At 48.4% G+C, this 21,493-nt stretch overlaps 1 protein-coding gene across 4 annotated transcripts; it reads right to left on the bottom strand.

Annotated features, from left to right (window-relative positions):
• Nucleotides 1-1,281: 1,281 nt before the first annotated feature.
• On the bottom strand, nt 1,282-9,524 carry SLC29A2 (solute carrier family 29 member 2). 4 transcript variants are annotated; one of them, XM_073217518.1, is made up of 13 exons: nt 9,399-9,523; nt 8,807-9,308; nt 8,511-8,592; nt 6,901-7,061; nt 6,581-6,720; nt 6,051-6,185; nt 5,336-5,433; nt 5,042-5,126; nt 4,380-4,504; nt 4,018-4,145; nt 3,859-3,944; nt 2,961-3,071; nt 1,282-2,391 (listed from the first exon to the last, which is right to left on the bottom strand). In XM_073217518.1, the coding sequence occupies exons 2-12, from the start codon at nt 8,833-8,835 to the stop codon at nt 2,989-2,991; spliced, it is 1,152 nt and encodes a 383-aa protein (XP_073073619.1). In that variant the 5' UTR covers nt 8,836-9,308; nt 9,399-9,523; the 3' UTR covers nt 1,282-2,391; nt 2,961-2,988. The 4 variants fall into 4 exon arrangements, 3 of the variants coding, with proteins under 3 accessions (XP_073073619.1, XP_073073618.1, XP_073073617.1); XM_073217517.1 differs by having other exon boundaries at nt 4,040-4,145; nt 9,399-9,521; XM_073217516.1 differs by having other exon boundaries at nt 2,961-3,160; nt 4,040-4,145; nt 9,399-9,517.
• Nucleotides 9,525-21,493: the final 11,969 nt, after the last annotated feature.

Genomic DNA, 21,493 nt, shown 5'->3' with positions numbered 1-21,493 from the left:
CCCCAGACTACAGCTGTTTAGTAAATGTCAGTCTGTACTCCAGCCCCTGCCTCTGTCTGGGACTCCCGACTTAGGCAAGCCCCAATTCTCCTGCTTGTGAATAAATGAAAGGATCTGATTTTGAACCCAGGACTCTGGATCAGGGCACATGCACTTAAGCACTAAGTCAAGTGGCCTCCGTAGAGGCAGCTGCTACTTCTCCCCTGGCTCCCTCCTCCCCTCTCTTAACGTCCTGCTCAGGCCTCATCGCTAAGGCCCTTCACCATTTGTCCCCAACCCACTGCTCCAGTATCATCCTCTCTGCTCCCCAGCTCTCACACCTTAGGGGATTCCCCCTTCCTCAACCCCACCAAAAGTCCCCACTATTCTCGTAATAGTCCATGTCCCAGCTTTTCACACCTGCGGGTACCTCTGCCTGGGATGCCCCTCCCCCACCTCAGCCAAGCAAACTCATATTCACCCCTAGAGGCCCAGCTGGGTGGACACGTCATCTGGGATGCCTGCTCTGACTTCCCAGTGGGAGCAGTGGCCCTTCCCCTGGAGTCTTACGTCACACACTTACACAGGGCCCTCACAAGCCCATCACAAGTTACATCCTGCTTCCCAGGGCCTTAGGAGCGGGGACCACACCTCCTTTGTTTCAAGGTCACCAGACGAGCCAGGGCCTGGCACAGTGAACGGTGGTGAAGGAATGAATCCTCACTTGGGATCTGCCCTGTGGCTTCATTTTGGCCACAAAGCTCATCTGCTTCCCCTTCCTCTTTGATAGCAAAATAGCCTCTGGCTTCTGAGCAGGAGCCCTATGCTGGCTCAGTGCCTGGTATATCATAGCTGCTTCGCGAATGTTCACAGAAGGCAGGAGGGCAAGTGGGCAGAAAGGCTGAGCATATAATGGCAAAAACAAAAAACAAAAAACAAAAACCCTCACTTTTGTCTGGGCCGGGCGGGATAGTAAAGGTATGTGGTCACGCAGGCCTTTCCTCCATGCCTCCCTTCCTCCAGGAATGTTGGCTGACTGCCTCTCTGAGGCTCCACTCCTGAGAAGGGGTCCTCGAGAGGCAGAGGACACCAGCGCAGTGAGAGGTCAGCCAGGGACCCTGCCCTGGAGCACAGGGCTCCTTGCAGGCCATTGCCCATTGGCCATCGTGTGGTGGAGGGAGCCGAGCACGGGGATACCCACAGATCACTGCCCATCTGCCAGATGGGCACAGTCATCCCCAGCCTACCCAGCTCATCAAGCTGGTATGGTTGATAGCACTTTGGAAATAAAGACTCAGTGAATTCATTATACAAATGAAGAAGGTTGTTATTAGACCCAGGAGCAGGGTCAGAGGGGGAAACAGCAAAGGAGGTGAAGGGCTTAGGGCTCCTGCCTTGAGCCCTTTGAGAAGAGAAGCAGGGAGCAGGCAAGAACAGCACCTGCAGGGAGCGGGGTCCCGGCTCTGCCAAAAACCAGTCACTTCCCTGGGGGACTCAATTTTTTCACCTGTACAAAGGGAAGCCCCATCCCTGCCTGGCTCTCTCCAAGGACCTCAGCGCGGCTTCAGTGAGAGAGCAAGTGTGGAAGAGCTTTGAAGACTGAAGTGCAGTGCACACATGCAGGCTGCCTGCAGTTCATGGGCCCAGGCCCAGCTGGGCTCTAGGGATTGGAGACAGCGGTGTTGGCAACAAAGACACTGTTTGAGGCCCAGAGGCTCCCTTGAGCACCCTCAGATCCCTAACAACTGTTCTTTCTCCCTGTTCCCCTCAACTTCCCTGGCATCCTCTGTCCTGGGGTCTGAGAGACTTGACCCTGGGATTGCTGAGGCCTGGGGAGAAGGAGCTCCTGCTCTGGGCTGGTGCCCACTCCCACTCAGAACCTGATGCTGGGGCCACACCACCCACACCCTTGGCAAGGCTCCACTGGTGATCTCGGATCCCCGACGATTAGCAAGTGGGTTTGTTGCGATTCACAAATGCACTCCTCATGGTGAGGATGCACCATGCCTCTCTTCCCCAGTCGGCACCTTGCCAATGAGCTCTTGTGCATGTCGAGACAGCCTGTCTTGCACCAGTCAGCCCCAATCCTGGGCAAGGGAATGACCAGTAGTGAATTTTTCCCTGCAGCAACCCGAGGGGCTGCCAGCCGGGGACAGAGAGCAGCACCCGTCTCCTCCAGCCAGCCCCAGACCAAGGGGCTGCAGCCCAGATTGAGCCTGGCTCGCCATTCTCCCTGTGCTGGGTCCCAGCTCCACGGTGGGCAGAGAGGAGGGCAGCAGGGGAGCCCTGGACAGAGCACTTCAGAGCAGCGCCTTGAAAAGGAAGGAGAGGGCGGCTCCGCAGGACAGCCCCAGGGCCAGGAAGAAGGTCATGAGGGTGCCAGCCACCTCCCTCTCATGTGGCAGCACCTGCCTGGAACACAAAACACACAAGCATGGGGGCTCTTAGAAAATGCCGGTCCCAACCTGAACCCAGCCCTGGTGCCCGGATTTCAGCTTCCTGCTCTACAAGATGAGGCACTGGACAGGGCTCTCTCTCAGGCCCCTGGGGTCCACTGCTATAGGGTCCTAGATTCCACTGCCTGGCCTCTTGACTGGTCCTCCCTGGTACATTTACTTCCCCTAGATTCTCAACTCCATTTGTCCCTAGGTAAACAGCCCGTGAACCCTGCTTTTGATCGAAACTTTAGCTCTCCTTCAACTGAGAATTTGGGGAATATCTGGGCCCTAAGGAATGATAGTCCAACCCACTTATTTCACAGATGGGGACTGAAGCCTGGGAAGGAGGCCCCAGAACCAGTGCCTGGGTTACCTTACGAGGCAGGAACCTGCCCAGTCGAGTCTTCCTGGGGCTGAGCCCACAGGGTGGTGCCAGCGAGCCTGAGACAGCTAGGGCTGGGCTGGCTGAGGCAGAATGGCCCGCCCTGCAGCCTGTCCCCCATCGGAGAGCTAGCCCACCCAGGCTATCCTCCCATCCGAGACCTGGGCGCCAGGCACATGGTGAGGGACATCAGGTAGCCATTGGAAACAGCAAACAGCAGCATGAAAGTGATGAAGTAGGCGTCCTGCGGGAAGAGGATGGGCAGCCGGGACCTGTCGGGCACGTGGCACAGCATGAAGAGTGGCACAAAGAGAACACGCAAGCAGACCAGCAGGGGCAGCAGCCGGCTATCCTCATCTGGCTGCGGAAGAAGTTGGGGTGAGGGCAGCCCCTGGGAACAAGGCTCTGCTCTCAGGACCCCCAGATAGACTCATCTATCACCTCTCCTGTCCTACCCTGTATGAGCCAGTAAGCAACTAGGGGCCAGCCTGGGACCAGCTTCTGCCCCTCCTGATTGCTAGCCCTGCTTTCTCCACGGCAGATGGCCTTCGAGGCATCGTTGGTTTTCAAACTCCATTCCTCTGAGCACCCTTGGGAACAGGTTCCATAGACCCCTTTGGGGCAGATGGGGTTGCTGGATGGGATTGGAAGCGGGGATCCAGGCCCCATTCTGGCTTGGATCTGAGCAGCTCCTCGCTGATCTACTTTATTTGTTGTGCCTCTTTGGAAGATTTCACTTAAAGAAGCAGCACTTTGGCTGAAATCAATCCAAACACAAGGAATCTTGTCAGCCTCCCACACAGTGCAGGGACCCCCAAGTAGCTGTCTGAGCCCTGAGGTGCTGGACCCCGGGCTGTATGCTGGGGACACAGCTCAACTGGATACGGCTTCTGCTTTCTCAGAGCTCACAGTCTGAGCCCTGGCCTGCATACCCCCAGGGGCCTTCCATTGCCGGGCCAGCCTGTCTGCCGGGAAGTCACCTTTCTGGGCCCTTTCACACCCTCTGATCCCGAACTGCCTCCTCAAACCATCAGATCACCCCAGCCCAGGTGTGCTCACCCACAGGAAGTAAGAGGTCAGGCTCCGTCCCAGCCAGTCCATGATGTTGAAGAGAAGGAAGCAGCAGATGGGGTTGAAGAACTGACCTGGGAGAGAGAGAGTGCTCATCCTGTCCCTCCTCCCCTCTTCCCGCTCTCCCCTGTCCTCCCCTGCCCTGACCTCTGTGCTGCCCTGCACTCACTCCACTTCCCAGGACTGGCAGAGCTGGTCACCATGGCTGTGATGGCGGGGAAGACAGACAGGGTGACCGTGAAGACCAACACGAGGCACAGCGCCGTCAGCCAGATCTGCAAGCCGGGGGCAGGGGTGTGGGCAGATGGGGCAGTAGGGGCCCAACGCAGCCCCAAGCCTCCTGTTGAACCCCAGCCCAGCTGTGTCTCTGACCCACGATGACCCTTTCACCTTGGGGTGGACAGGTGAGTTCTAAGGTCCCATTCCATTCTAAGAGTCTCTGAGGAGGGCTGGAAAGGGTGGCTCTGTCTTTCCCAGGAATGGTGGCTGGGGCTACATCCAAGCCAAACCTTTTGGAAGACAATGAAAACTGAAGGTTTTCTTGGCTGCTGGGGCTCCTCTGGCTCCTTCTCAGTATCAAGATCCAGAGTCAGGGCCACCTTCTGGGGGCTGTTGGGAATCCCGTTCTTCTCATCTGGGGTGAGAGGGGAGGGCAGGGTCATACCTGTGACCCATGCCTGTGACAGCCGGGCCCAATGCAGGGAGTTCCCAACAGTCAAGAAAACTGCCCTCCTGCAGCCCAGGGTGCAGGCACAGAGGATTAACAGCAGAAATGTGCTTAGCTACTATTCATTAAGCTCATACACGTGCCAGGTAGAGTTAAGCCCCTTAGGTGGATTATCTCACTGCCACTGCTTTACAAGGAAATTGAGGCTCAGAGGGGTTAAATGACTTGCCTAAGGTCACACACTTGGATGTTGTGAAGCCAGGATCCAGAACTTGCATGCCCGGAGCTCTACTGCCTCCCCATTTCATAGAGGAGGGAACTGAGGCCCAAAGGGCAGCAGGATGACTCTAATCCCACTGACTTCCCTTCATGATCTTCTGCCTGTGCTCACACAAGGCTACTAAGGCTGAGGGCTCTAGTTGGGGACAGAGGGGAAATGCTTTCCTGCAGAGGTGGCTCTAGCCTCCTCAGGGCCTCCACCTCCCCAGCAGGGTCCCCACTCACCAGGCTGGAGGAGCTCAGCTTTGGTCTCCAACTCCTGCCCTTGCGCCTGCGATGGTTTCTTGGCCAGGTAGTAGCGGGCAAACTCCTGCAGAAGGAAAGAGTTCACCCTGCCTGGCTTGGCTGAGATATCTGGACCTCTCCCCACCCTGTTGACTTAGAGTCTGGGGTCCCCCAGTGGCTGACTCCTTTGGGAGTCAGGTCCCCTCCGCCTCCCCTGGCCTCTCTTGGGGCCTCAGACTCAAGGTATATCTGAGATGCTCTGAAGAGGGGCCTCGAGCCCAATACCAGGCGCACCAGGTGGGACAGGCTCAGGTAGCACAGGATGGACATGAGGATGCCCACACAGGGCGTGATGAAGTACCCCAGGGCAGAGGTCTGGGCATCCACACCACCTGTGCAGAAACTCCAGCTGCAGAGGGGAAGGCGCTGGGCCCGCGGGCCCCCACAGGGCTAACAACTCTGATCCCACTTCTCATCAGCTTCATCCCCCAGCCTCCTCCCGCTTCACACACTGACAAACTCAGGGATCCTGTGCAGGGCCCCAGCCCAGCCCTTCATTTCTCTCCCCTTCCATACCTGTCATGTGTTGAGCACCTGCTATGTGCTTGTTATTACTGCATGCTCCTTACCATATGCAGATGGAGTTCTCAGACTCATTTAGGTGGGGACACTGACACAAGTGAAGTGTTTGTCCAAGGCCCCCAGCTAGGGAATAGTGGGACTGGGATCTGAACCCAACTCTATCTGCACCCCAAACCTGTCCCCCCTTTCCTACCTCAACTTGCTGCCACATATCAGTGGTAGCCATAGGAATCCTGCTCCTGGCCCCAGGTTAACCCAACCCTCACCTAGTCATTCTCTGCAGGACCCAAGAACCCTGCTCCCTACCCCCAAACCCAATCCCCAGTGTTCCATCCAGAACCCAAGGCATCTTGCTCCTGGCATACTCTTTCTGCTCCCCAGAATCCCAGAAGCCACCCCTGCCCTCCAGCCACCCAAATCCACTCACTGGCCATGGACATGAGCATGGCAAGAGCAGCAAAGATCCCAGCCAGTCCTTGGCCACTGAGGAAGAAGGTGCTGTAGGTGGAAGGCATGGTGCCTAGCTGTCCGAAGAGGCTGCCCTGCAGAACTGCACAGAAGGCTGTAGAGGGGCAGGAGTGGGGGCCTCTGCTCAAGCAGGCAGGCCTCAGGGGCTCCCTGGAAGAGGTGTCAGCAGGGTGAACACGGACTCTGGGCTAGGTTATGCAGGCATGAGACTGGGCACTCTGGTGTGACACCCCCCATTCATTCTTCTGAGATGTAGCCGGAGGTCTGCGGGGCTAGGGGCCAGGGTCCTGTGCTCAGGCCACTGAGGGTCTTGGGACAAGTGACTTTTCCTCCCCCTGTGGGCCTAGCTCCTCATCACCCGTATGGGCCGTGCTGCTCTCTCCCCTTCCTGGGTACATTGGGCTGTTTCAGTTACAAAGAAGAGGCTGGGCTGACTCCACCAGGGAGTCGCTGCGAGGGGAGGTGAGTGGGGGCAGCGGTGGTGCTCACAGTTGATGAACCAGACAGAGGCCATGGTGATGGAGAAGAAAGGCCCAGGGCTCATGTCCACCTTGACCAATGCTGCTGTCAGGGCAAACAGCAGCAGGATGACCAGCAGGCTGCCCAGAATCCGCACCGTGTCAGGGACACTGTTTGTAAGGGGGCAGAATGGGGATTGGCTGGGCCCAGGCCAGGCGGGCAAGGTAGGCAAGAGGTTCAGCCTGGGCCTGGACAGAGGGCCCCGGGGGAGATGCAGGGGGCGTGGAGGAAGGACAGGAGGTCTCCCCTGGGCCTCGGTGGAGCTGCCTCAGCAGGGCGGGACCTCTCACCACTGATACAGGAAGGAGTTGAGGAGAGTGAAGAGCAGCAGGGGCAGCTGGGACAGCAGCGTCACCCAGTTGTTGAAGTTGAAGGTATCCGCAGGGCCCGTGTGGTTGGTGCACAGGGTCGTGGCAGTGCTGTTGGCCCCCACCAGCCGCCCCTGGAAGTACTGCCAGATGCCGAGGGAGGGGGTACAGGGTCACCCTCCAACCTCCCCTCAGGAGCACCCAGCCTTCTCCTCTGCCTCCCCCGATGCTCGGGGTTGCTTGGTTAGTGGTTAATGTCTTAGGGACTCTCCATCCTCATACTGTCCCCAGCACTTGGCACGCACCGGGAGCTCGGTGAATGTGCACTGAATGCAGGGCTGAAGTCTGGGACAGAGCCAGGCCTGAGGAATCCCCAGCCTGGGCCTTGCTCCGTGGTTGGATCCCTGCTCCTCTCAGCGCCCTGGTTCCGGCGCCAGCCCTACAGCAGCTTCTAGGTTCCCGACCATATACTGAGCACCTGCTGTGAGCCAGGCTCTGGTCCAGGTGCTGACCAACTGCATTCCCTTTGAAACACACACCCTGTCATGCCTCTGCTTGGCCTCCCCTTCTCCCTGCCCACGTTTTCCACGGCCTGCCGGGCAGAGCCCCAGGGTTTTAGAACAGCATTTAAGGGCCCTTCAGAACCAGAGCCCCAGCCTCCCTTGTGCACCTATCTCCTGTTCCATCCCACTAAGCTCCAGACACCCCAGGCTCTCACCCTTTCTCTGAACACACTGGCGCCCACCTCCCTTGGTGCCTTTGCAAGGCTGCCAGCACCACCTGGAAGCCCTCTGCCCTTCCTCCCACTCTCCCCAACCCAAACACAAACGCTTTACCTACCCTTCTCCCCAGTTACCCATCCCCTGTAATATGATGCAGAAGGAATTGCTGCCTCCCCTGTGGACCCACAGGTCTCTGCTCCAAGCCTGGGATGGTACATTAATAACAGCTCTTTGGCACCCACCCTGCTCTCAAGACCAGGGGCTGACTCATCTTTGGGTCTCCAGGGCCCAGCACGGAGCCAGACACTGAAGTGGCACCTGGGAAGTTGTTACACTGATTGTAGGTAAGGACGATCCAGCCCCAGAGAGAGCCCAAGCCCCACACAGCCTTCCCTGGGGAGAAGGAAAGCGCCCCGAAGACGGGGCCTTCCTCTCTTGCGTTTCCTCCTGTACCCCCAGTGCCAAGAGCAGGCCTTGTCCACAGTACGGCACACTGTTTGCTGAATGAATCAGTGTGATGTGTGCTATCGCCGAGAAAACCAAAGGCGTGGATAACCCACTTTTGGAGTGACTACCCCAGGGGTAACGACGAACGGGCCGGGTGGGTAGTTCTTTGCTGGTTCCACAGGACCCCCTGAGCTAGTGGCCTTGCCCCTCAAGGATCTGGGCGCCGGGAAGGCTTGGCCTTCCCTAGCCGAGAGACGGGCACCTCCCCTCTCGAGGCTCCGCGCTTCGGCAGACGAACGGGCTCAGTGGGGGGTCAAAGGCGGCGCGGTCGGGAAAGAGCCTGGTCCGCCTCAGGTCCGAGGCGGCTGCAGGGACGGACGGTGGTTGCGGCCGCGGGGCTGTCACTCCAGCCGCGAGTCTCACCGGGATGGCGGTAATGAAGAAGTTCCAGGGAAGGAGAGTGCCCAGCCCCAGGATAAAGAAGCTGATGCCAACCAGGTGGTAGCTGTGGGGATCAGTCGGAAGGTCACCCCGAGGACGCACCGCCTCGGCCTCCCCTCCCGCCGCCCAGGCCGCCGGCTCCGGGGAGCGGACTGCAAGCTCCATCCCGCCGGCTCAGGCGGCAGAGGGAGGCGGCTGGTGGGCACTGTAGCCCCATCCCGTCTGCTTTGAGCCCCACGGGGCGGGTCTGCGCTGCCCCCGCCCGGCCCCCAACTCGCCTGTCCTGCGGGGCGTCTCCGCGCGCCATGGCCGCCCGGGCTGGGAGGTGGGGCCGCACCTGCACCCGCGCCGGAGCCCCAGTGCCGGAGGCCTGCAGGCAGGGTCTCGAGGGCGGCGGGCGGAGGGAGGGGTTGGGGTGGGGTCTCCCCGAAAGGGGGTGGGCGGGGGCCGGGAAGCGCGACCCGGGCGGGTTTCCGCGGGCCTCAGGCTCCGCAGGCTCGGACCTCGGCTCCGCCCCCGGGGCGGGGACAGGGGTCGCCCCTCCCCTCCCGCGCGCCCGCGGACTCCGATGTGGTGCCCCGGGTCCCCGCCGAGAGCTGCGACCCGCCCCGCCCCCGAGCGGGTCCCCCGCTCCGCCCGCCGCGTGCCCGCGGAGCCCCGGCGCAGCGCGGACCCGAGCCGGGCCGAAGCCTGGGGAAGCGGGGAGATCGTGTGTCGCCGGTGCCTCGAGAAGCCGAGGACAGGGCCGGGCGTCCCTGCTGGCGCAGCCCCCAGGGCGTTCTGGAAGACAGGAGGACAGACCCGCTCGAACCCCGCGGATGCCTGAGGGAGCGCCGGGCTTTGGGGCTCACAGCCGTGCGGGGGCCCCACCGGGACGTCCAGGAGGGCTTCCCGGTGGCGGTGCGGGGAGCTGCGTCCTCACCGCGCCGGGTTCAGCTCGGGCTCTCAAGGAAAGTGTGAGCCGGGGCCGCCTCCCCAGCCTTGTCTCTGACGCTCCCAGCGCTGCCGCTTCGTTTTTTTTTTTTTTTCTTTCGGAGATCCCAGGTCACATCAGTCAAACCTATTACACCCATCTCTCGTTTTCTTTTCCCCTGTGAAAACCTTGAAAAGATTTCAAAGATAGACCATTGCTATTTTATTTTGAAATTAATTTACTCTAACTCATAATTTACGATCGGGTTTATTTTCTCTGCAATCACCGTGTATATAGGAAGTGCTGGAGACGTGAGAGGCTCTAAATCACATGTTGTTTTCATAAGTAAGGAAATTTTATGGTCACTGCCACGTTACTTGTGTCTTTTTTTCCATCCGACTGTGAGTCTGTGGGGCGGAGACTGTGCCTGTCCAGCTCGGTGTCTCATTGTCGCAAATATCTAGCGCCACTGCCAGTCCACAGAACGTGCCTGGTAAATGCTGGGTGAATATGTGTATTGCAATAATATACAAGTCATTTTAGGGAGAAGAGACAGCATTAAATTACACTGAAAGAGAAGGTTCTTCTCTTTTCAATTTGCTTTCAAGCCTTTGGAATACATCAGAGGGGAAAGTCTCCACTCCATGGTGACATTTCTAATGCCTGTAAATCTCTCTCTCTTCCCTATCTCTCTAATAGCAGTTAATAACTTTTATGTTCCTTCTTTTTTTATTATTATTATTTTGGTATCATTAATCTACAATTACATGAGCAACATTATGTTTACTAGACTCCCCCCATCACCAAGTCCCCCCCACAAACTCCATTACAGTCACTGTCCATCAGCGTAGTAAGATGCTGTAGAATCACTACTTGTCTTCTCTGTGTTGTACAGCCTTCTCCGTGCTCCCCCCACCTCATGTCTGCTAATCGTAATGCCCCTTTTTTTCCCCTTATCCCTCCCTTCCCACCCATCCTCCCCAGTCCCTTTCCCTTTGGTAACTGTTAGTCCATTCTTGGGTTCTGTGAATCTGCTTCTGTTTTGTTCCTTCAGTTTTTTCTTTGTTCTTATACTCCACATATGAGTGAAATCATTTGGTACTTGTCTCTCTCCACCTGGCTTATTTCACTGAGCATAATACCCTCTAGCTCCATCCATGTTGTTGCAGATGGTAGGGTTTGTTTTCTTCTTATGGCTGAGTAATATTCCATTGTGTATATGTACCACATCTTCTTTATCCATTCATCTACTGATGGACACTTAGGTTGCTTCCATTTCTTGGCTATTGTAAATAGTGCTGTGATAAACATAGGGGTGCATCTGTCTTTTCCAAACTGGGCTGCTGCATTCTTAGGGTAAATTCCTAGGAGTGGAGTTCCTGGGTCTCCTATTTTTATAGTTATTTTAATTTTAGGGCTATTCATGTTAGTTTCCTATTTAGGATAATGATACACACTTTTCTTTGAAAAATAATATGATGTAAAATGTGATAAATAAACATATACATTTATTAAAATTAAATATAAATTTAAAATATACACTAGAATTGAAACTAAATATAAATAAATATAAAATACCAACCTGTTAAGGTAATAAAGCAATACATTTAATTATTTAATTTCAAATAAATATGTTTATAACTTTAATATAAAATGTATTCATTTATGAAATAAGTCATTTAAAGAAAATTAAGTAAATGGGACTGAAGGTGGAGCATAGCATGACACAAGTCAAAGGAAGAACATGAGAACAGGTTTGGGGACACTGCATTTGTTAGGCAGTGAATGAAGAGGATGACGGCATTTCAGGAGAGACCAGCCTGTACCAAGACGAGGGATATGAGAATTCTGACATATACAAATAGCTTCCTTGGGCAGGCGTGGTGGGAGGAGGGCAGAGCCTCTATCACAGCTGGGCTGGTTAGGACAGGCCAATGGCTGAGTAAGGAGTTTGGGTTTCATTTTAAAGGAGACGTTGTCAAGTCATCCTTTTAATATTTTGTTACCATCCTGCCATTAAATGAATATATAATAAAACCTACCTATATACAAAAAAATGTAATGTCAATATAGTATCCTAATTGAACTCCATGGGATGTATAAAGAAAAGCATTCAGTAATAAAATAGTGTGCTTGAGTATGTTAATGCTCGGTTGCAGTGAAGTTGGATGCTGGCCCCTCTTTGTAAAACCTGAATGCCACTGATGCAAACGCACACACGATATCCGCGAGTAGCAAAGCGGCCACGCGAAGACCACAGTTTGCTATTGGTGATGTGATTCTCTGAAATGGCATCCAAATCTTGGCAACGTGCCAAGCAAAACAAAATGCAGCTGTCCCTCTACCTAGACAGTAGCTGTGTTACAGGAAAATGCTGTGTGTTCAAGCCTTACAAATAGTACATTGTGTCCATACATAAAGTGGGGTTAGGGTCTAGTCTCAGAAAATTATCAACCTAGTTTTAAAAATAAATAATAGATTTTTAGTACAATTTCAGATTTGTAGAATAGTTGAGCAAATAGTATTCAGAGTTCCATATACTCACCCTCCTTCCCCAGATTCCCCTATTATTAACATCTTGCTTTAGCACAGTTGATGAACCAATATTATTATTAACTCAAGTGAATAGTTTACATTAGAGTTCACTCTTTGTGTTTTACAGTTCTATGGGATTTGACAAATGCATAATGTCATGTTTCCATATGACAGTTTCATACAGAGTAGTTTCACTGTCATAGAAGTCCTTTGTGTATCCCCCAAATCCCTGGCAACTACTGATCTTTTTACTGTCAACATAGTTTTGCCTTTCTGAAATGTCACATAGTTGGAATCATGCAATATGTAGTCTTTTCTGACTGACTTATTTCCCTTAGAAATATGCATTTAAAGTTCTTCTGTGTCTTTTCGTGCCTCAGTAGTTTACTTGTTGTTAGCACTGATTAACATTCCATTGTATGGATTATCACAATTCCTTTAGCCATTTACCTATTGCAGGACATCTTGGTTGCTTTCAGTTTTTGATGGTCATAAATAAATCTACCTTAAACATTTAGATGCAAATTTTTGTGTGGACATAACTTTTCAACTCAATTGGATGAAAATCCAGTAGCATGACTGCTGGATCATAGGGTAAAACTATGTTTAGTTTTGTAAGACACTCAAACTGCCTTCCAGGTGTCTGTACCATTTTGCAGTCCACACATAATGAATGAACATCCCTGTTGCTCCACATCCTCATCAGCATTTGGTATTGTCAGTGTTTTCAATTTTAGCTTTTCCAATAGGTAGGTAGTGGTATCTTGTTTGCATTTTCAATTCTCTAATGACATATTATAATCTGCATCTTTTCATATGCTTATTGGCTACCTGTCAATCTTCTTTGGTGAGGTGTCTGTTCAGATCTTTTACCCACTTTGAAATTGTATTGTTTCTTTTCTTATTTTTTTGTTTAAGAGTTCTTTGTATATTTTTGATACAAATCCTTCATCAGATATGTGTTTTGCAACTATTTTCTCCCAGTGGCTTCTCTTTTCATTCTCTCAACAATTACTTTCACAAAAATTTTTAATTTTAATGAAATGCATCTTGTCGGATTTTTTTCATGAATCATTGTTTCCGTGTTGTATCTTAACACATCGTCAAACCCAACTTCACCTAGATTTTTTTCCTATGTAATCTTCTAGAGGTTTTATCACCCTGTGTTCTACATTTTGGTCTAAGATTCATTTTGAGTTAGTTTTTGTGAAAGGTGTTTTCTCACCTGAATGCCTAGAGTCAGTGAAAGGCTGGGTTTCCTTGGGTGAGACTGTCCTGTGTATTTGCAGACAACTATTATCCCTGACCTCGCCCATTAATTGCCATTACCACCTTCTCCTCCAATCACTGTGGCCACTAACAAACATCCTCAAATGCCCGAGGAGGCAATGTTTTGTCCTTCTATGGGTAATTTCCCTCCCAACATAGGAGACAGAGAATAATGGGGTTCAAATAAGCTGTTGAAAGTAACTGCGGTGGCTGTGAATTTTACCACAGCGTTTTGGAGCCATCCAACCAGATATGATCTTTGTTTTGCTTTGTTTTGAACTTCATATAAGTGCAGCTGACTTTTTAAAAATGCAACATGTTTTTGAGACTCATTCATGATTGTTAGGGCTGTTGTTTATTGTTCAGTGACTTGTAGTATTCCACCACCACATGGTCTTTATCTGACCGGATAAATGTTGCAGGCATCTGGCCAGTTCCCCATTTTATTCTAGGATAAGCAATAATGCTCTGGGTGGTACTGTACCCATTGCACATATCTTGTGCAGGCATTTCTACAGATCGGGGGTTCTCACCTCAGCACTACAGACACTTGGGCAGATCCTTCAATGTGGGGGCTGTTTTGGGCATTGCAGGACCCTTAGCCAAGCCCCAGGCTACATACACTAGAGGCCAGCAGCAACTTTCCTGGTGATCATCGAAGCCAAATGTCCCCTGGGGGCAAAATTGCCCCGGTGCTGTTCTGGGGCACTTGTTCTTAGCTCTCTCAGACCCAACATCGTCTTTTTACAATGTATTTTTGTAACACCACTTTGATAATCCTAAAAGAGATTTACAAGTAACAGAGCCCATCTACACAACTTAAAAAATGATAATGCCCTAAGTGTAATGCAGAGGAAAAGTAAAATGAATAATTTGTAGTGAAATGGTAAGTATTTCAATATGTACATCTTTGGGCACAATTACTGAAAATGTTCGGATTTAAAGAAGTAAGAGGACCAGAAGTCAATCCAATACAAGAAGAACAGGAAAATGAAAGCAGAGAGATACTGGTGAACAGCCAGAATGAAAGTTCCAAGTAGGATAAGTCAGCCCAATTCTCTTCATGTATGATAAAAGAAAGAGGAAAATAACCTTAACTGAAGTCTGAGTATCGTGCCAAAATTAATTTCAGATTGCTGAAATACAGACAATGAAAAGCTGTGACATTGCTGTAAATGACCTGAGTTTCATTTGTGAATTTGGTGTCAAAGTAATTCCTGATGTAATGATATGGGGTTGGGATAGGAATGAAATATGTCAGAAGCTCTGTCTCCTGTTTTGAAAGCTCTTTTCACAGGCGGGCATAAAGAGTCTGCAGCACGTAAGGCCTCGGAGACCAAGGTGTCATTTCGGGGGCCAAGAGGAACACAGGGTGGGTTGGAAAGAACAAGCAGTAATATTAGAGGCTGTGGAATCGGTTTGGTAAATTTCTGGGAAATTAAAAAAAAAATCTAGGTAATCCCCAAATAAGTAAATAATTACAACATGCAATTTTTCATATAGTAGATTGCTTATCATTGGGTTTTAAATATTGTAAAATGACTTTGTCAATGTGAAATACTTTAGGAAGCAAACCATATTAATTCAAAGCACTGAGCTCCCTACATTTCATTTATTGCTACTAATGAATGATATTTTGTTCTAAGTCTGTTAAGAGGAGTCACCTTCAGATTTACTGCTGGTTTTGAGGCATTTTTAACAGCTGCACTACTGCAGTGAGCATCTTTGAAATAAATACGTTGTTGGAAATGCTACAGTACATTAGTTCTTTCCAAAGAAATGGAGATGAAGGCCATAATTGGATCCAAAACCTTTCTGAAGTAGATTGGCTAAATCATGTTTGGGTCTCAAATGTAGTTTTCAGCTCAATTAACTCTCCCTGTCAATGTTGGCCAATGCTCCATCCAATTCAGATGGATTTAATACCCAGATTAGTACTGTAAGACTTTAAATCTCGCCCATCATGTCTATGCCCTTTAAAATCATTTCCAAAATAATCTTAGGTCCTGTTCATGTCAAGATGCTACAAAAATAGAAACTGGAAATTCTCTACAAGAAAGATTATTTAAAAATCCCATGATAATTCTCTTCATTTTAGTGGGATTGATCTTCTTTTCCAGCAGATAAAATTTTCAACTATACCTAAAGGTATGTTACATCATTTTGCAGTATCTTAATCATAATGGTTAATATTTTCTTGATTGAATTAAATAATTCCCCAGTAATATCAAAAAGTAGGTAAAACATTTTTAAAATAATTCCCTTTAGAGAGCAGGTTTACTTCTCGGGTTAAGATAAAATGTTTGGAAGATGGCAGCGTGAGTAGGACACTGGGAATCTCCTCCCAAAAACATATATATTTTTGAAAATACAACAAATACAACTAATCCTAAAAGAGAGACCAGGAGACACAGGACAACAGCCAGACTACATCCACACCTGCGAGAACCCAGCGCCTGGTGAAAGGGGTAAGATACAAGCCGCAGCCCAGCGGGACCCAAGCGCCCCTCACCCCAGCTCCCGGCGGAAGGAGAGGAGTCAGAGCAGGGAGGGAGAGGGAGCCCAGGACTGCTGAACACCCAGCCCCAGCCATCCGCACCAGAGCGCAGACACAGTGTATGCCTGGGGTGCTGGATACTAGGGAAACAGGACAATAAGACCTTTGAGGGGGTCCTGAAGCCAGCCCCCCTGTGACTAAGAAAAGCGAGTGCTTTTTGAAAGTCTTAAAGGGGCAGGGGCCCCACAGCTGGATGGAGGCCTCCCGGGTCACAGTCCAGCAGCTGGAAATTCCAGGGAACTCTGGGCGCACTAACCCCCTGGGCAACAGCTCTGAGACCCCTCACAGAGGTAAACAGCCAAACAGCCCCCACGTCCATTACCCCTCCAGGGCCCCTCAAGCAGAGCAGCAGCCTGAGGCTGGACACACCCTCAGCAAGGGAGCTTCCTCCATACCGGCTGGGCAAGATACAAGACCCAGTCTACACGCAATTGCCCAACACAAGCCACTAGGGGTCGCAGTTGTCCCAGTAAAGAAAGGCCAGGAGCCAAGTGGAAAGAGGCTTGACTCTCCCAGCTGACAGACGCGTCAATAGCACTCCACTGCACCTATCAACGTGAAAAGGCAAAAAAATTTGATCCAGACAAGACTAACCCAGACAGCTTCGACAGCTTCTACATCTTCCCCTGAGAAGGAACCTGGGGAGATAGATTTAACCAGTCTTCCTGAAAAAGAATTCAAAACAAAAGTCATAACCATGCTGACGGACTTGCAGAGAAATATGCAAGAACTAAGGAGGGAGAATACAGAAATAAAACAAGCTCTGAAGGACTTCAAAACAGAGTGGACGAGACGCACGAGACCATTAATGGACTAGAAAATAGAGAACAGGAACGCAGAGAAGCTGATGCAGAGAGAGATAAAAGGATCTCCAGGAATGAAAGAATTTTAAGAGAACTGTGTGACCAATCGAAATGGAACAATATCCGCATTATAGGGGTACCAGAAGAAGAAGAGAGAGTAAAAGGGATAGAAAGTGTCTTTGAATAAATAATTGCTGAAAACTTCCCCAAACTAGGGGAGGAAATGGCCTCTCAGACCACAGAGGTACACAGAACTCCCATGACAAGGGATCCAAGGAGGGCAACACCAAGATACATAATAATTAAAATGGCAAAGATCAAAGACAAGGACAAAGTATAAAAGGCAGCCAGAGAGAAAAAAAAGGTCACCTACAAAGGAAAACCCATCAGGCTATCATCAGACTTCTCAACAGAAACCCTACAGGCCAGAAGAGAATGGCATGATATACTTAATGCAATGAAACAGAAGGGCGTCGAACCAAGACTACTGTATCCAGCACAATTATCATTTAAATATGAAGGAGGGATTAAACAATTCCCAGACAGGCAAAAGTTGAGGGAATTTGCCTCCCACAAACCACCTCTACAGGGCATCTTACAGGGACTGCTCTAGATGGGAGCACTCCTAAAAAGAGCACAGAGCAAAACGCCCAACATATGAAGAAGGGAGGAGAACGAATAAGAAGGGAGAGAAATAAAGAATCATCAGACCGTGTTTATAATAGCTCAATAAGCGAGTTAAGTTAAACAGTAAGATAGTAAAGAAGTTAACCTTGAACCTTTGGTAACCACAAACTTAAAGCCTGCAATGGCAATAAGGACATACCTTTCAATAATCACCCTAAATGTAAATGGACTGAATGCACCAATCAAAAGACACAGAGTAATAGAATGGATAAAAAAGCAAGACCCATCCATATGCTGCTTACAAGATACTCACCTTAAACCCAAAGACATGCACAGACTTAAAGTCAAGGGATGGAAAAAGATATTTCATGCAAACAACAGAGAGAAAAAAACAGGTGTTGCAATACTAGTATCAGACAAAATAGACTTCAAAATAAAGAAAGTAACAAAAGATAAAGAAGGACACTACATAATGATAAAGGGCTCAGTCCAACAAGAGGATATAACCGTTATAAATATATATGCACCCAATACAGGAGCACCAGCATATGTGAAACAAATACTAACAGAATTAAAGGAGGAAATAGAATGCAATGCATTCATTCTGGGAGACTTCAACACACCACTCACTCCAAAGGACAGATCCACCAGACAGAATATAAGTAAGGACACAGAGGCACTGAAAAACACACTAGAACAGATGGACCTAATAAACATCTACAGAACTCTACATCCAAAAGCAACAGGATACACATTCTTCTCAAGTGCACATGGAACATTCTCCAGAATAGACCACATACTAGGTCACAAAAAGAGCTTCAGTAAATTCCAAAAGATTGAAATCCTACCAACCAACTTTTCAGACCACAAAGGCATAAAACTAGAAATAAATTGTACAAAGAAAACAAAAAGGCTCACAAACACATGGAGGCTTAACCACATGCTCCTAAATAATCAATGGATCAATGACCAAATCAAAATGGAGATCCAGCAATATATGGAAACAAACGACAACAACAACACTAAGCCCCAACTACTGTGGGATACAGCAAAAGCAGTCTTAAGAGGAAAGTATAGACAAATCCAGGCATATTTAAAGAAGGAAGAACAATCCCAAATGAATAGTTTAATGTCACAATTATCGAAATTGGAAAAAGAAGAACAAATGAGGCCTAAAGTCAGCAGAAGGAGGGAGATAATACAGATCAGAGAAGAAATAAATAAAATTGAGAAGAATAAAACAATAGCAAAAATCAATGAAACCAAGAGCTGGTTCTTCGAGAGAATAAACAAAATAGATAAGCCTCTAGCCAGACTTATTAAGAGGAGAAGAGAGTCAACACATATCAACAGAATCAGAAACGAGAAAGGAAAAATCACGACGGACCCCACATAAATACAAAGAATTATTAGAGAATACTATGAAAACCTATATGCTAACAAGCTGGGAAACCTAGGAGAAATGGACAACTTCCTAGAAAAACACAACCTTCCAAGACTGACCTAAAAAGAAACAGAAAATCTAAACAGACCAATTACCAGCAATGAAATTGAAGCGGTAATCAAAAAACTACCAAAGAACAAAACCTCCGGGCCAGATGGATTTACCTCAGAATTTTATCAGACATACAGAGAAGACATAATACCCATTCTACTTAAAGTTTTCCAAAAAATAGAAGAGGAGGGAATACTCCCAAACTCATTCTATGAAGCCAACATCACCCTAATACCAAAACCAGGCAAAGACCCCACCAAAAAAGAAAACTATAGACCAATATCCCTGATGAACATAGATGCAAAAATACTCAACAAAATATTAGTAAACCGAATTCAAAAATACATCAAAAGGATCATACACCATGACCAAGTGGGATTCATCCCAGGGATGCAAGGATGGTACAACATTCGAAAATCCACCAACATCATCCACCACATCAACAAAAAGAAAGACAAAAACCACATGATTATCTCCATAGATGCTGAAAAAGCATCCGATAAAATTCAACATCCATTCATGATAAAAATTCTCAACAAAATGGGTATAGAGGGCAAGTACCTCAACATAATAAAGGCCATATATGACAAACCCACAGCCAACATCATACTGAACAGCGAAAAGCTGAAAGCTTTTCCTCTGCGATCAGGAACAAGACAGGGATGCCCACTATCCCCACTGTTATTCAACGTAGTACTGGAGGTCCTAGCCACAGCAATTAGACAAAACAAAGAAATACAAGGAATCCAGATTGGTAAGGAAGAAGCTAAACTGTCACTATTTGCAGATGACATGATATTGTACATAAAAAACCCTAAAGACTCCACTCCAAAACTACTAGAGCTAATATTGGAATTCAGCAAAGTTGCAGGATACAAAATTAACACACAGAAATCTGTGGCTTTCCTATACACTAACAATAAACTAATAGAAAGAGAATTCAGGAAGACAATTCCATTCACAATAGCATCAAAAAGAATAAAATACCTAGGAATAAACCTAACCAAGGAAGTGAAAGACCTATACCCTGAAAACCATAAGACACTCTTAAGAGAAATTAAAGGGGTCACTAACAAATGGAAACTCATCCCATGCTCGTGGCTAGGAAGAATTAATATCGTCAAAATGGCCATCCTGCCCAAAGCAATATACAGATTTGATGCAATCCCTATCAAACTACCAACAGCATTCTTCAATGAACTGAAACAAATAGTTCAAAAATTCATATGGAAACACCAAAGAGCCCAAATAGCTAAAGCAATCCTGAGAAGAAAGAATACAGTGGGGGGCGATCTCACTCCCCAACTTCAAGCTATACTACAAAGCCACAGTAATCAAGACAATTTGATACTGGCACAAGAACAGAGCCACAGACCAATGGAACAGAATAGAGACTCCAAACATTAACCTAAACATATATGGTCAACTAATATTCGATAAAGGGACCATGGACATACAATGGGGAAATGACAGTCTCTTCAACAGATGGTGCTGGCAAAACTGGACAGCTACATGTAAGAGAATGAAACTGGATCACTGTCTAACCCCATACACAAAAGTAAATTTGAAATGGATCAAAGACTTGAATGTAAGTCATGAAACCATAAAACTCTTAGAAAAAAACATAGGCAAAAATCTCTTAGACATAAACATGAGTGACCTCTTCTTGAACATATCTCCCCAAGCAAGGGAAACAAATGCAAAAATGAACAAATGGGACTATATCAAGCTGAAAACGTTCTGTACAGCAAAGGACACCTTCAATAGAACAAAAAGGTATCCTACAGTATGGGAGAATATATTCGTAAATGACAGATCTGATAAAGGGTTGACATCGAAAATATATAAAGAGCTCACACACCTCAACAAACAAAAAGCAAATAACCCAATTAAAAAATAGGCAGAGGAGCTGAATAGACAGTTCTCTAAAGAAGAAATTCAGATGGCCAACAGACACATGAAAAGATGCTCCACATTGCTTGTCATCAGAGAAATGCAAATTAAAACCACAATGAGATATCATCTCACACCAGTAAGGATGGCTACCATCCAAGAGACAAACAACAACAAATGTTGGCGAGGTTGTGGAGAAAGGGGAACCCTCCTACACTGCTGGTGGGAATGTAAATTTGTTCAAGCATTGTGGAAAGCAGTATGGAGGTTCCTCAAAATGCTCAAAATAGAAATACCATTTGACCCAGGAATTCCACTTCTAGGAATTTACCCTAAGAATGCAGCACTCCCGTTTGAAAAAGACAGATGCACCCCTATGTTTATCGCTGCACTATTTACAAATAGCCAAGATATGGAAGCAACCTAAATTTCCATCAGTAGATGAATGGATAAAGAAGATGTGGTACATATACACAATGGAATATTACTCAACCATAAGGAAAAAACAAATCCTACCATTTGCAACAACATGGATGGAGCTAGAGGGTGTTATGCTCAATGAAATAAGCCAGGTGGAGAAAGACAAGTACCAAATGATTTCACTCATATGTGGAGTATAAGAACAAAAGAAAACTGAAGGAACAAAACAGCAGCAGAAGCACAGAACCCAAGAATGGACTAATAGTTACCAAAGGGAAAGGGACTGGGGAGGACGGGTGGGAAAGGAGGGATAAGGGCGGGAAAAAAAGAAAGGGGGCGTTACGAGTAGCATGTATAGTGTGGGGGGTGGCACGGGGAGGGCTGTGCAACACAGAGAAGACAGGTAGTAATTTTGCAGCATCTTACGTTGATGGACAGTGACTGTGAACGGGG

This window comes from Manis javanica, chromosome 11 (assembly GCF_040802235.1).
Source record: "Manis javanica isolate MJ-LG chromosome 11, MJ_LKY, whole genome shotgun sequence".
Classification (NCBI taxonomy): domain Eukaryota; kingdom Metazoa; phylum Chordata; class Mammalia; order Pholidota; family Manidae; genus Manis; species Manis javanica.
Note: the sequence above shows the minus strand (reverse complement) of the source record. Positions and strands in the feature narration are given on the sequence as shown.

Coding starts and splice junctions, on each gene's coding strand:
- SLC29A2 (XM_073217516.1), bottom strand. CDS start 8,835: ATGGCGCGCGGAGACGCCCCGCAGGACAG. Junction 4,505..5,041: donor AGCTGAGCTCCTCCAGCCTG/GTGAGTGGGGAC, acceptor CTCTCACCCCAG/ATGAGAAGAACGGGATTCCC. Junction 3,945..4,039: donor TGCCAGTCCTGGGAAGTGGA/GTGAGTGCAGGG, acceptor TCTCTCTCCCAG/GTCAGTTCTTCAACCCCATC.